Genomic DNA, 13,552 nt, shown 5'->3' with positions numbered 1-13,552 from the left:
GCCCCTTTATACTGTAGGGCTCGTTTGTGTATTGTATGACATCACGCCACATCATCGGCTGAGGACTGTGTGATGTCATCATATCTCCATATATGGAGACATAAGTTGCTCATGCCCAAATATGGGCTGGTGAGGTCAGACTTAGTGTGATGCGTAGGTTATCTCCATATATGGAGATTCAACTTCAATGAGTAACCATGGCAAACTGTCAACTGCCCGTATGTCTTGATAATTGGTAAAACAAACTTTTGGCCTATTTGTGGAGATAAGCGACCATTATCTCCCGATTAGGGAGTCTTACTGGTGATACAGTATACCGGTACTTATGGACGTTATTTAAGGTGCTAGTAAAATATCACCCACATGGGATTAAGGTGCAAAATGTCAGTGCTTGATGACATAATCCACAAGGTAGACTGACACTGGTATAATCCGCAAGGTACGTGAGGAAGAGCAAAGAAAAAAGAGCCAAGTCGCTTGTCCCTGCTATACTCCACAGGCAGGCAGTGTACACATAGACATCAAAGGGGGCTTGAGCCCATGCCCTTTTATTCGTCCAGACCATGAATGCAGTTTTTACTATGGTGAAAGACATTGATTATGCTTAGTTCAGTGTGGTATCAAGCACCGAAAATAGCCGTCCTCCAAGCTCACAGCGCGTCGCAGCTTGGAGGTCTGCTATTTTCAATAGTTTCACCAAAAGGCCCCTTTCGAAATGTCAGCCCCTGCCTCTCCAACATTCTCTGCACGTCCCTGTCCACAGGTCAGGATGAAGAAGGCTGCTGCTACTCTGCTGCTGTTGTGTTTGTCCGGGACAGTGGTCCGGGGACAGGATGATCATGGAACCCCCACCCGTAATGAGACAGGTGGAGAAACCTCGGACATATGGGCGGAGCTGAGGATGCTGAGGGGCGTGGTGGAGGCGCAGAAGGTGGAGCTGGACATCGCCAACGGCAGGATCGCAAAGCTGGAGACAGATAATGCAGGTAAGATCAACTTTAAAGGCCATGTACACAGGAAGTAGAAAACAAACAAATGTCGTTTATTTGAAGGGCTGTGGGGGTGTGCTAAAGACAGGGAAATAATTATTATAGCCAGAAGATGGCAATGCCCACTAGGGCCCTCTAGGGCACACTTCCCACGAGATGGCGGTGTACTCTGCATCAAAACACTGGTAAAAGTCAAGTCTTCAGTCATGTGATTTGCAGCATATTCTGATGACATCACTGAAACTTCACGTGTCATCAGGTGAGGTTTTTAGTGCCTACAAACAAAACTGCTCTGAGCAGGAAATGCCCAAAAAAGGCATTTCCTGTTAACAGTCCTGCTGCTGAGAATCAGAAGTGTACTGCGTCCCAGCAAGAGCCGTTGGCCGCCGCGTCCACGTCCATGGACGCGGCCGTGGACGCGTCCATGGACGCGGCCGCGAAAAAAACGTCCGTGGACGCGAGGCCGCGTCCACGGACGCAAACGGCCGGCCGTCCCGGCCGTGGACGCGGCCGTGGACGCAGACGGCCGGGGACGCGGCCGTGGACGCGGCCGTGGACGAGGCCGCGGCCGTGGACGCAAACGGCCGGCCGTGGACGCAAACGGCCGGCCGTGGACGGGTCCATGGACGAGGCCGCGAAAAAAAGGCAGCGAAAAAGAAAAAAAAAGGTGGCTATTGTATGTATTTTTTGATGGAGATTTCAAATATGACCTTCTTTTTTGCATAGGACAACTCTAACCTGCATCAATTGGTATTTTATAATTGCCAATTGTACCCCATCCATCTAAAAAACAAATTGGATGTCTATTGTATGTATTTTTTGATGGAGAATTCAAATATTAATTTCTTTTTGGGATAGGACAACTCTAACCTGCATCAATTGGTATTTTATAATTGCCAATTGTACCCTATCCATCTCAAAAACAAATTGGATGTCTATTGTATGTATTTTTTGATGGGGAATTCAAATGTTACCTTCTTTTTTAGATATGACAACTCTAACCTAAATCAATTGGTGCATCAACCTACTTACTATCTATCTATCTATCTGTCTATCTATCTATCTATCTATCTATCTATCTATCTATCTATCTATCTATCTATCTATACTTCACCTTTAGTCCAGAAGAGAGTTCAGCCTCAGGAACTTGCACACATGGAACTGTGTCATGACTGTGTCATGGAGCTAAAACAGAGCTATGTTAAATACTCACAATGACTCTGATGGACCAATCAGGGTGGTGGTGGGGGGAGGGATCAACAATAGACAGAAACTGGATAATGCTTTGTTAACTGTCCCACCTAAGTCCCTGCTAGTCTGAACAAACATCACCTTCCCTCTTATAACACTACTACTACTACATTTATATAAAGCTGCTCTTGCATTTGAATTCAAGTCTGACACAAGTTAAGGTTAACTTAGGTAGTATTTCATTTCGCTGGCTTTTAGGGTCTGTGTGAGTGTGTAGGCTCACAAATTATTATAATTGTCATTAAGTGACTCTGAGATCTATCCATCCATCCATCTATTTATTTATACTTACTGTTTACATTTTCTATAAATATTTATTTCTATATAAAACTCAGTTGTGTGGAGTTATTGTGTGCCCTTTCTTGTTGCTAAAGAGTCCATTTGTTCACTAGACATTAAGTCAAGGTTACTATTTTGAGTTGAAGCTAAGTGTTTTATTGCTTTGTGGTTTAACATGATTTAAAAGGCAAATTCATTGTTATGGTTACTTTAGAAGACTGCTTTTGCATTCATGAGTTAAGAGAGCCAAGCTAATTCAAAGAGTTAGGTTAAAGGAACACAAAACATGACCTAACTCACAGCTGCCATTGGACAGACAGTTACAACATACTCTTATCTTTCACAGAACAGACAATTATCATTTATTTTATCTATTTGAGACTATGTAGCTGCTCTAGGGGAAATAGAGCATTATATCAGCCTATTCAATTGATAATGACCAATGGGTGCCAGTTTCTAAGTAGTTAAAGCATATTAACATAACAATATATGTGGCCTAGACATGGATATTGCCCAATCAACTCGTAATCTACAGAAATGTCCACCACATCACACAGTATAAAACCTAGTAGGCTTAGTGGATTACCTATGTTAAATCATGTCAGGTTAGTTTGGTTCAAGGTTCAAGTATAATAATTTATGAGACAAAAATGTGCACAAATGTACAATCACATCTAGGCTAGAATGATAACATAAAGTCCTGACTACTCCTTGTTATTGTGGTCCTAAATACTACAATGATTAGTTTGGATGCATTGCTTCTATCATGTCCAATTAAAAATAAATACATTACATATACAGAAATCTGCCTTCTCCTGTATTGTATTAGTGACATTCATTATAAATAGTAAAATAACAGGACAGAGCAAAAACGGCCTCTGCAAAAAAGGCCTCTGCAACTAACCTAACCTAACACACACTATGTGTTAATGTTGATCAATATAATAATGTAAAAATACAAAGTTAAGTAGACCTAAGTAAGAAATAGTAAATACATTGTAATAATACATTGAAGGGGAAATGTAGGAAAACAAATGCAACTCAGCATTGAATTTATGGCAAACATTTTGCTACTCAACCCTTTCCAAATAATATACAATTAAGAAGTGGGATGTTCCACTTAGTAAGAGAAAGAATTAATGACATATATTTTTTTTAAAAGCTAGAAGACTCACCTATTATAGTAACCATGTGAATTGCTAATAATGTTATGGGTCAGATGTGTAAAGATCTATCACATTGTATTGTTCTTTTCAGACTCAACAATAATAATGATGATGTTACTTAAATGCTGATCAATGTGTGAATCTGGCTCTTATCAGGTGTGTGTTTTCTCTCCCTGTCCTGTGCTGTCCTCAGTTAAACCAAGACAGTACTGTTGTGACCAATGTGGAAAAAGCCTTCAGCTCAATTTATTATCTCAAAGTAGACCAGAGAATTCATACCGGAGTGAAGCCATTCAGCTGTGAACAATGTGGGAAGTATTTTGCTCGTCTGGACAATTAAAAGATCATAAGCGTTCACATACTGGAGAGAAACCTTATTGTTGTGACCAGTGTGGGAAAAGATTTGTTCAAAAGGGGATTTTAAAAGAACACCAGAGAATTCACACTAGAGAGAAGCCCTATTGCTGTGACCAGTGTGGGAAAAGCTTTACTCGATTGTCTTATCTCAAAATACATGAACGAATTCACACAGGAGAGAAACCGTACAGCTGTGTCCAATGTGGGGAAAAGTTCAGTTTAACGGCTGCTCTGAAAGTACACCAGAGATTTCACACCGAAGAAAAGCCTTACTGCTGTGAACACTGTGGCAAACGTTTCACTGTAAAATCTAGCCTCGTACAACACAAGAAGATTCACACTTGAGAGAGACCTTACTGCTGTCACCAATGTGGGAAAAGGTTCACTCTGAAGACGGCTCTGAAAAGACACCTGAAAATCCACACTGGTGAGAAGCCATATACTGCTGTGTCCAGTGTGAGAAAAGGTTCAGTGATATTCATCATCTCAAAGCACACCAGAAAAATCACACTGGAAAGAAACCTTATTGCTGTGACCAGTGTGGAAAGAGCTTTCCTAGACTGGAACATATCAAAATACACCAACAAATTCACACCGGAGAGAAACCTTATATCTGTAACCAATGTGGGGGAAACTCTGTCAGGTACATGTCTACCGTTAGAGGCCACTGGCATGAGTGCCTTTTTAGCTCTGTTGGGGCTTGGTGAATGTACTCTGTTGTTGTTTTTTTAATTATTATCTTTGTAATGTATGGTCTTCTTACCCTGTGGGCCTTGAGCCTGTAATAAAGTATTGCTGTGCAGTGTGAGTGTCTGATTGCATGTGATCAGATAAAGACACAACAGAGGCCTTTTTTGCTCTGTCCTGTTATTTTACTATTTATAATGAATGTCACTAATACAATACAGGAGAAGGCAGATTTCTGTATGTATGTAATGTATTTATTTTTAATTGGACATGATAGAAGCAATGCATCCAAACTAATCATTGTAGTATTTAGGACCACAATAACAAGGAGTAGTCAGGACTTTATGTTATCATTCTAGCCTAGATGTGATTGTACATTTGTGCTGTTTACATTTTTGTCTCATAAATTATTATACTTGAATCTTGAACCAAACTAACCTGACATGATTTAACATAGGTAATCCACTAAGCCTACTAGGTTTTATACTGTGTGATGTGGTGGACATTTCTGTAGATTACGAGTTGATTGGGCAATGTCCATGTCTAGGCCACATATATTGTTATGTTAATATGCTTTAACTACTTAGAAACTGGCACCCATTGGTCATTATCAATTGAATAGGCTGATATAATGCTCTATTTCCCCTAGAGCAGCTACATAGTCTCAAATAGATCAAATAAATGATAATTGTCTGTTCTGTGAAAGATAAGAGTATGTTGTAACTGTCTGTCCAATGGCAGCTGTGAGTTAGGTCATGTTTTGTGTTCCTTTAACCTAACTCTTTGAATTAGCTTGGCTCTCTTAACTCATGAATGCAAAAGCAGTCTTCTAAAGTAACCATAACAATGAATTTGCCTTTTAAATCATGTTAAACCACAAAGCAATAAAACACTTAGCTTCAACTCAAAATAGTAACCTTGACTTAATGTCTAGTGAACAAATGGACTCTTTAGCAACAAGAAAAGGCACACAATAACTCCACACAACTGAGTTTTATATAGAAATAAATATTTATAGAAAATGTAAACAGTAAGTATAAATAAATGGATGGATGGATGGATGGATGGATGGATGGATAGATCTCAGAGTCACTTAATGACAATTATAATAATTTGTGAGCCTACACACTCACACAGACCCTAAAAGCCAGCAAAATGAAATACTACCTAAGTTAACCTTAACTTGTGTCAGACTTGAATTCAAATGCAAGAGCAGCTTTATATAAATGTAGTAGTAGTAGTGTTATGAGAGGGAAGGTGATGTTTGTTCAGACTAGCAGGGACTTAGGTGGGACAGTTAACAAAGCATTATCCAGTTTCTGTCTATTGTTGATCCCTCCCCCCACCACCACCCTGATTGGTCCATCAGAGTCATTGTGAGTATTTAACATGGCTCTGTTTTAGCTCCATGACACAGTCATGACACAGTTCCATGTGTGCAAGTTCCTGAGGCTGAACTCTCTTCTGGACTAAAGGTGAAGTATAAATAAATAGATGGATAGATAGATGGATAGATGGATAGATAGATAGATAGATAGATAGATAGATAGATAGATAGATAGATAGATAGATAGATAGATAGATAGATAGTAAGTAGGTTGATGCACCAATTGATGCAGGTCAGAGTTGTCATATCTAAAAAAGAAGGTAACATTTGAATTCCCCATCAAAAAATACATACAATAGACATCCAATTTGTTTTTGAGATGGATAGGGTACAATTGGCAATTATAAAATACCAATTGATGCAGGTTAGAGTTGTCCTATCCCAAAAAGAAGGTAATATTTGAATTCTCCATCAAAAAATACATACAATAGACATCCAATTTGTTTTTTAGATGGATAGGGTACAATTGGCAATTATAAAATACCAATTGATGCAGGTTAGAGTTGTCCTATGCAAAAAAGAAGGTCATATTTGAATTCTCCATCAAAAAATACATACAATAGACACCTTTTTTTTCTTTTTCGCTGCCTTTTTTTCGCGACCTCGTCCATGGACCCGTCCACGGCCGGCCGTTTGCGTCCACGGCCGGCCGTTTGCGTCCACGGCCGCGGCCTCGTCCACGGCCGCGTCCACGGCCGCGTCCACGGCCGCGTCCCCGGCCGTCTGCGTCCACGGCCGCGTCCACGGTCGCGTCCACGGCCGGGACGGCCGGCCGTTTGCGTCCGTGGACGCGGCCTCGCGTCCACGGACGTTTTTTTCGCGGCCGCGTCCATGGACGCGTCCACGGTCGCGTCCATGGACGTGGACGCGGCGGCCAGCGGCTGTCTCTCCTGCGTCCAGTGTATTTTTAGCAGCTTGCTTTTAACCTGCTCTGTAAATGGACAGCAAAAAAGGGGCGTTAACTTCCATTCATATTTATACCCCTACTCAGGAAAGGGGGCGTGGCTGTGGAACAAAAAAGGCTCTAGCAGTTTGATTGACAGACTATTTGACAGCTCTGAGGCGTAGGAGAATACTTTAAATGATAATAAATTAGGCCTATAGAGTGCCCAAAAACATCTGCATGCTTAGGGTTACATAAAAAATCATTTTTAGCTTGGTTTTATTAACATTTTGTGATCTTGCAGCTATAGTTGGAAGTATAGGCCTACTGGCTGCAGCAGTCAGTCAAGCCAGATAAATTATAAATGATGACTGGGTACATTTTTTCTTCATTTACTTTTTGACCTGTTGTCTGTTTATATTTAAAGTACCATTTCACCTCTGGGACAACCAGATCTTATTTTATTGTTGTTTGGGACACAATCAACACAATCCTGAGTTATTTTTCGTGTTCAATCTGTGTTTTTAGATATTTTAGTATTTCAGCATGCTACAACTGGTCATATCATATGATATATGATATATTATACATTAATTAAAAGCTTCGATTCATGTGTATTTACAGCATTGGGTGCTAAAGTGATTGCCAGTGAAAATAACGTGTTGGCCCTGAAGAAAGAGAACTCAGGTGAACTCATTTTACATTCAAGGACGACTTCAGCCATTTTCAACTTATCTTCATATAATTGGTCCCCACTAGTGATCATTATAATATAGCACCATTTTTGGGCACACAGGTTGGTAATCACTTCTCCTCTGTTCACAGAGACAGCTAAGGTGGCGTTCTCTGCTGGGCTGACAGATGCCGGGTCAGTGGGACCCTTCGATACCGACATCCCACTGGTGTTCAAGAATGTTTTCACCAACATTGGCAAGGCCTACAACCCAGACACAGGTACTGTAGGCCAGGATGTCTCAAAGTGGTTGACACAAGTCCAACAGGGGTGCCTCAGAATTCTTTGATAATATTTTTAATGTATCAATATCGCTTCAGTTTAAACTGAAGACCCTCTAGTCTAGACTTTGCACTGTAGTTGCACTGTTGCATTCTTTTTCAATCTACACCAAATCTCTTCAGCAGACATGCCACCATTTTCACATTGTCTGATATAGCTCCACCAGGAGGCCGACCTTTGCTACACAAACTTGGTATTACGCCTACAGATTCTGTTCAAACATCATGCTCTGTAGTCATGTGATTAACCATTTTACTGCTAAATGAGAGCTCGTTCTTTGTTTCACGTGTCTGCCACACCATAACGAGCCATATATTCAAAGATTTGCACACATTTTCACGACTTTTTCAAAAATAACAGATCTACAAGCTCACAGCGTGGCACTCGGTGCCGCGCTGTGAGCTTGTAGATCTGCTATTTTTGGTTAAAGCATTCAATAATTCTAGGCCTGAATGGGTTTTAAATGCCTTGAATGCAAATTGTAAAAAGAGTGAATTGTAATTATGTAATGTGTGTTTGTTCTCCCGCAAATGCAGGAGTGTTCACAGCGCCAGTGGGAGGAGTCTATAACTTCAGATTCACTGCCTTCAACACCGGCGCGTCTGAGTACATGGGCGTCATGCTGTACCACAACAGCAGGGTGGTTCTGTGGAACGACGACTCCACCAAAGCTTACACGTACATCAGCAACGCGCTGATTTTAGAGCTAGAGAAAGGAGACATGATCTACATGAGTCTTCCTCCGCGTTATCAGCTGTACGACAATGGTGTGGGCTACACCACTTTCAGTGGTTTCCTTCTGTTTACCATTTGAGCACAACATTCCTGTACAACACATGTAGGCCTATACACTATGATATGGAAAATGAATATCCCTGCTTAATCTTCTCTCTCTTTGGTCTTATTTTTGTCTCTCTAATTACGTTGGTACAGGAAATGCCCTGTGTTAAACACCTCACCTGAGTTTCAGTGAAGTTATCACAGTGATGGCAGAAGACTGGTGTAGTTAGGAATTATCCCAAGGTACACCAGTCGTCATGGCCAGACATTTAAGGCACATGCTTTGATGCTTTATGCTTTACCTGGGGGGAGGCAGGGGGTAAAGCAGCATCCAATTCATTCCCTATGGAAGTCACATGTTTTGAACCCATATCATCATCACATGATATGGGTCCTGAGTCTGACAGATTGGGTACCACATGTCAGGGTGAATAAAGCATATCTCCCTATTAAGACCAACACAGGGGCTCCACAAAGGACTCAGATAATACCTGTATTGTTAAATTTGAGCTACGACACAGCTATCGTTGGTCTGATTGAGGATGATGAGATAAGCTATCGAGGAAGAGTGGATGATTTTGCTGGTTGGTGTAACTACTGTATATGCACTTCCTTCAGTTGAATATAAAGAAAACTAAGGGGGATATAATTGATTTTAGGACTAATACTCATGTACTAGAAACTGTGGAGTACTTGGGTACAATGATTGATTCCAAGCTACGGTAACATGGAACTCCAACACCGATGCCATCTACAAGAAAGATCTCAGCAGAGGCTGCATTTTATGCGCAGACTGAGAAAGTATATATAATGGATAAAATTCTAATGGTACTGTACTTTTCCATCTATCCTTTTTCTTTTGTTACCTGGTATGGCTCGGTTACTAAGAACAGGCTCCATAAAATCATCAATCTATCCAGCAAGATATTAGCTGGGGTCCTACGGCTGGAGATGACATCGATATATGAGACCTGGTTACTCAGGAAGGGCAAAGCTATTGCTAGGGATAGAACGCACCCACTATACAGTCAATACAACCTTTTACCATCAGGACGACAGTACACAGGCTAGGGCTCCTTCGAGGACATTTGTCCCTACAAGAATAGGGCTACAGAACAAACAAGCCCCAGCTCAGTTCTGCGCACAAAACTTGAAATTATGACTGGTATAGCCTATTCTCATTTTGTATCATGTCAGTGAATTGTGGGATCTATGTATTGTGCTTGTGTATTATATTGTGCTTGTGTATTATGTGTTGTGTGATTTTTGTGTCCTGATGGCTGCTTGGTGCAAAAATAATTTCCGCAAGGACAAAATAAAGCATCTGTCTGTCTATCTAAAATGTACAACTGTATCAGATTTTCTTTTTTAAATAGACCTTGCAGTGATCGGCTCTGATAATTTCAGGACTTGTAAATCATTCCAGGAAGGCAGAAACATCATATCTCCATATTTATTTATTTTTTTGGAAAATGAATGTCCTCCTTCATACTACAGTGTGACACAAAAGAAGCAAAAACAATCAATCTACAAGCTTTTTTTTAGTTGATGTTATAGTTTCTTTCCATGGATTTTCTAAATAATTAATCAACAACAGCTTGTGATATAACTTTGGATCCATTGGAACACAGCTTCTTTTTTATGATTCCTTAAAAGTAACAGTTTTGGACATACACGGTTTCCACTTGACAGTAACGATAACTACATGAGATGATAAGATAAGATGAAGCCAGCCACAAGAGGGAGGGGTGTTCTCACTGCTCCAGTAGCCTATTATGTTGTTTTTATGCGTAGTGTTGTTGCTGCTCTTACCATCATTATTATTATCATCAACAGTGGTGTTTGTATTGGTCATTTACTTGAGCTGTACCACAATGTAAAAAATATAAATATTAAATGCACCCTTTAAAATACTCTTGTTACAGGTAGCAGGCCTTGTATTCAACATTTTAATTGAATACTTATTTAACTGACAAAACCTTTTAGTTACTAAAATAACATGTATAAAAATGCTTAAAAATTATAACTAACTGAAACTGTATTGTGTTTACAAAACTATCTAAAACCTTATCCTAAAAGAGTAGGGTATACAGTATAGGGAACCGAATCTGTTTTTGGCAAAAAATTCCTTGTAAGTACTTACAAGGAATTTCACTGAGTGTATTTTCTTCTGACACATAGAAAAATCTATACTGGAATAATACATTGATAGCCCCAACATTTTATTCGTAAATAAATGAAATGCATGGAAAAATAATGTTCCTTGCTAGTTTTATTAGAGTTATTACAGAGAAGGGAATAACATGAAGTTAATTAGTTTCACTCACATATGATCCAATTTTACAATTAAAAACTAATTCTAATATGTTTTGTAAAAACATATATGAAATGTGAAATAAATCCAATAATGTAATCCAGTATACAGGCAAGAGTCAAAACCAGGTGATCAAACAATCTTAACAGACAGGGATCAGACAGATATTCAGAACCGGGTAATCAGGCAGGAGTTCAGACTGGAAGATTCAGGAGCTTGTAGATCGGCTATTTTTGACAAAGAGATTTGGTGTAGAGGGAAAAAGGGTTGATGAGTATCCCTATAGAGCCCAGGGAGACACTGGTTGATGGCGAATATAGGGTTTAAGTGGTTAAGGGTTCTTCCTAAAACCATGAAAATAAATGGTTATTTAAAGTTTTGTACGACCCCTTCAAATAATTTCACTGTTGAGTAAAAAAGTACATGAACAATGAACTTAGTTACTTTCCACCACTGCAAAATATGGCAGTCTGTGAACTGGGTTTAACACATTTGAGTCCTGACCTGTGTTTGAAGTGTCAGACAATGAATCTATTCATCTGCCTGTTCATCCTCCTCTCTTCTGGGCTGAGGTCTGACCTTCATACTGATGGACTTCAGGGAATAATTGAAACCTCTCCAAGAATACCATATAACACCAATTTCCCTATATTTGTTAAAATCTCCCCACATATAAGCTCCATTTGGATTTGACTGAGCACAACTGTAGTACCAGTACCCTCCCATACGTGTTTCAGCACATTGTCCTGGGCTATGGTCTCGGTCTAGCGTGGAGAATCTCTGTCCATTTTGATAGGTCAGTGAGTCACCTGTGTAAAGATTTAAAAAGGGAAGGTGATTGCAGTACATCACTAACCACATCACCATCATAATCATCAGCATCATCATCATCATTATCATCATCATCATCATCATCATCATCATCATCATCATCATCATTCTATCATCATCATCATCATCATCATCATCATCATCACCAACATCACAAATCAGTAGGTAATGGTAGTAGTACTGTAGTTTTTTTGTATTGGTGTTTCTCTTGCAGTTACTGTTGGGTTTTTCCATTGTTTTAAATTAAACTCAAATTAAAAGTAGTCACAGCAGAAGAAAGGCTGCATGTCAAACCGTTAGGAAAACCGATATGAGCATTTAGTTAGCATGTTTACACTGGAGACGCTCCGCTGGACAGGAAAAAGAGATAGGGGTGTTTTCCTGCAAAATTTAACATGGGAGCGGATGGGGATCTGTTTTTTTTTATCACGCCTACTTCCGGTTTCCTATTGGAAACCAGATCTGATTCTTTTACAGCAGATGTGAACCATCGATTATTAATTAAATGAAATACAAATAGGTTGTAAAAGTCGTCTGCGGAGACCTGGATCATTGGGAATAACTCGTCAAAGTCGTCACGCAGCAGAGAATGAGTTTTAAAATTCAGTTATTTGTGGAAAGAAAGTAATCAATCAATCAATCAATCAATCAATCAATCACTTCTGTTACTTAGATCAACTTAGATGAACATACCTGCTCCTCCATCTGTGAAACGATCAATATTTAGCATGTATGCATGTTCCTCTCCGTCGATGTAGAAGTTGCTGTACTGAGCAAACGCAGTCTTCCCACCAAAGTCCTCCATGTCCACTCTCAGCTGACTTCTTTTGTAGGTCAGATAGTACAGGTTCTCCAGCCCTACACAACATGAAGGCATACAAAAACATGTAGCAGTTTTACAGTATAGGCATTTCTTTCTTTCTTTCTTTCTTTCTTTCTTTCTTTCTTTCTTGCTATGGACAACAATAGCCTATATAGCAATGGAACAAAGCTCGAAGTCTCACATTATTTCAACAAGAGTGTTGTCTATAATAACTACTAAAGTAGTTTATATGGTTTATATCTACTCTATGTTAAACATCTATGTTTACACACTATAGCTTCTCACCTAGCCAGTGTTCTCCATGAGCATTGCCAAAACCACTCTTGTATTGGTCCCAGGGTCTGGTGAATCCCACTGTGCCATCCATCCGCCTTTGGAAAACCTTAGCAGTAAAACACCGTGTGGAAGTGTAGAAAAACAGAAAGAGAGAGGGAAAGGCAGAAAGAGGGAAATATGAGTGAATGGCAAAAGCATATAGCATATATCTCATCTGTATTAAAAAGAAGAATGATATCCTCCAGAAACCAATTTAACAAAAGATGGGAGTAAGAAACAAACTTGTTAAAATAGTAAAAGTTGTATGTGTTAACTAGCTCTATATTCTGATGTCAATCATTGCTAGAGTAGACTAGAGTGTTTGTTCAGTTACAAAGGTCTTCCCATCTCTCCAGCTGTTTAGTACAGAACAAAAATGTTATACTGTATTTTCAGGTCAGGATACCAATTTGATCCAATCAGGAGAGAGAACTCGTAGAGGATACAGAATAAACAAGTGAAATTGGAAGTGATG

General features: G+C 39.7%; 1 protein-coding gene across 1 annotated transcript; it reads left to right on the top strand.

Annotated features, from left to right (window-relative positions):
* Positions 1–381: 381 nt before the first annotated feature.
* On the top strand, positions 382–8,828 carry LOC308297818 (cerebellin-1-like; the record flags this gene model as incomplete). The annotated part of the gene is made up of 5 exons (XM_080741385.1): positions 382–411; positions 764–986; positions 7,624–7,686; positions 7,825–7,953; positions 8,551–8,828. The coding sequence occupies 5 exons, from the start codon at positions 382–384 to the stop codon at positions 8,826–8,828; spliced, it is 723 nt and encodes a 240-aa protein (XP_080597511.1).
* Positions 8,829–13,552: the final 4,724 nt, after the last annotated feature.

Source organism: Nannobrachium achirus, assembly GCF_963921795.1.
Source record: "Nannobrachium achirus genome assembly, chromosome: 14".
NCBI lineage: Eukaryota > Metazoa > Chordata > Actinopteri > Myctophiformes > Myctophidae > Nannobrachium > Nannobrachium achirus.
The sequence above is the reverse complement of the archived record's forward strand: the minus strand, read 5'-3'. Positions and strand labels throughout refer to the sequence as shown.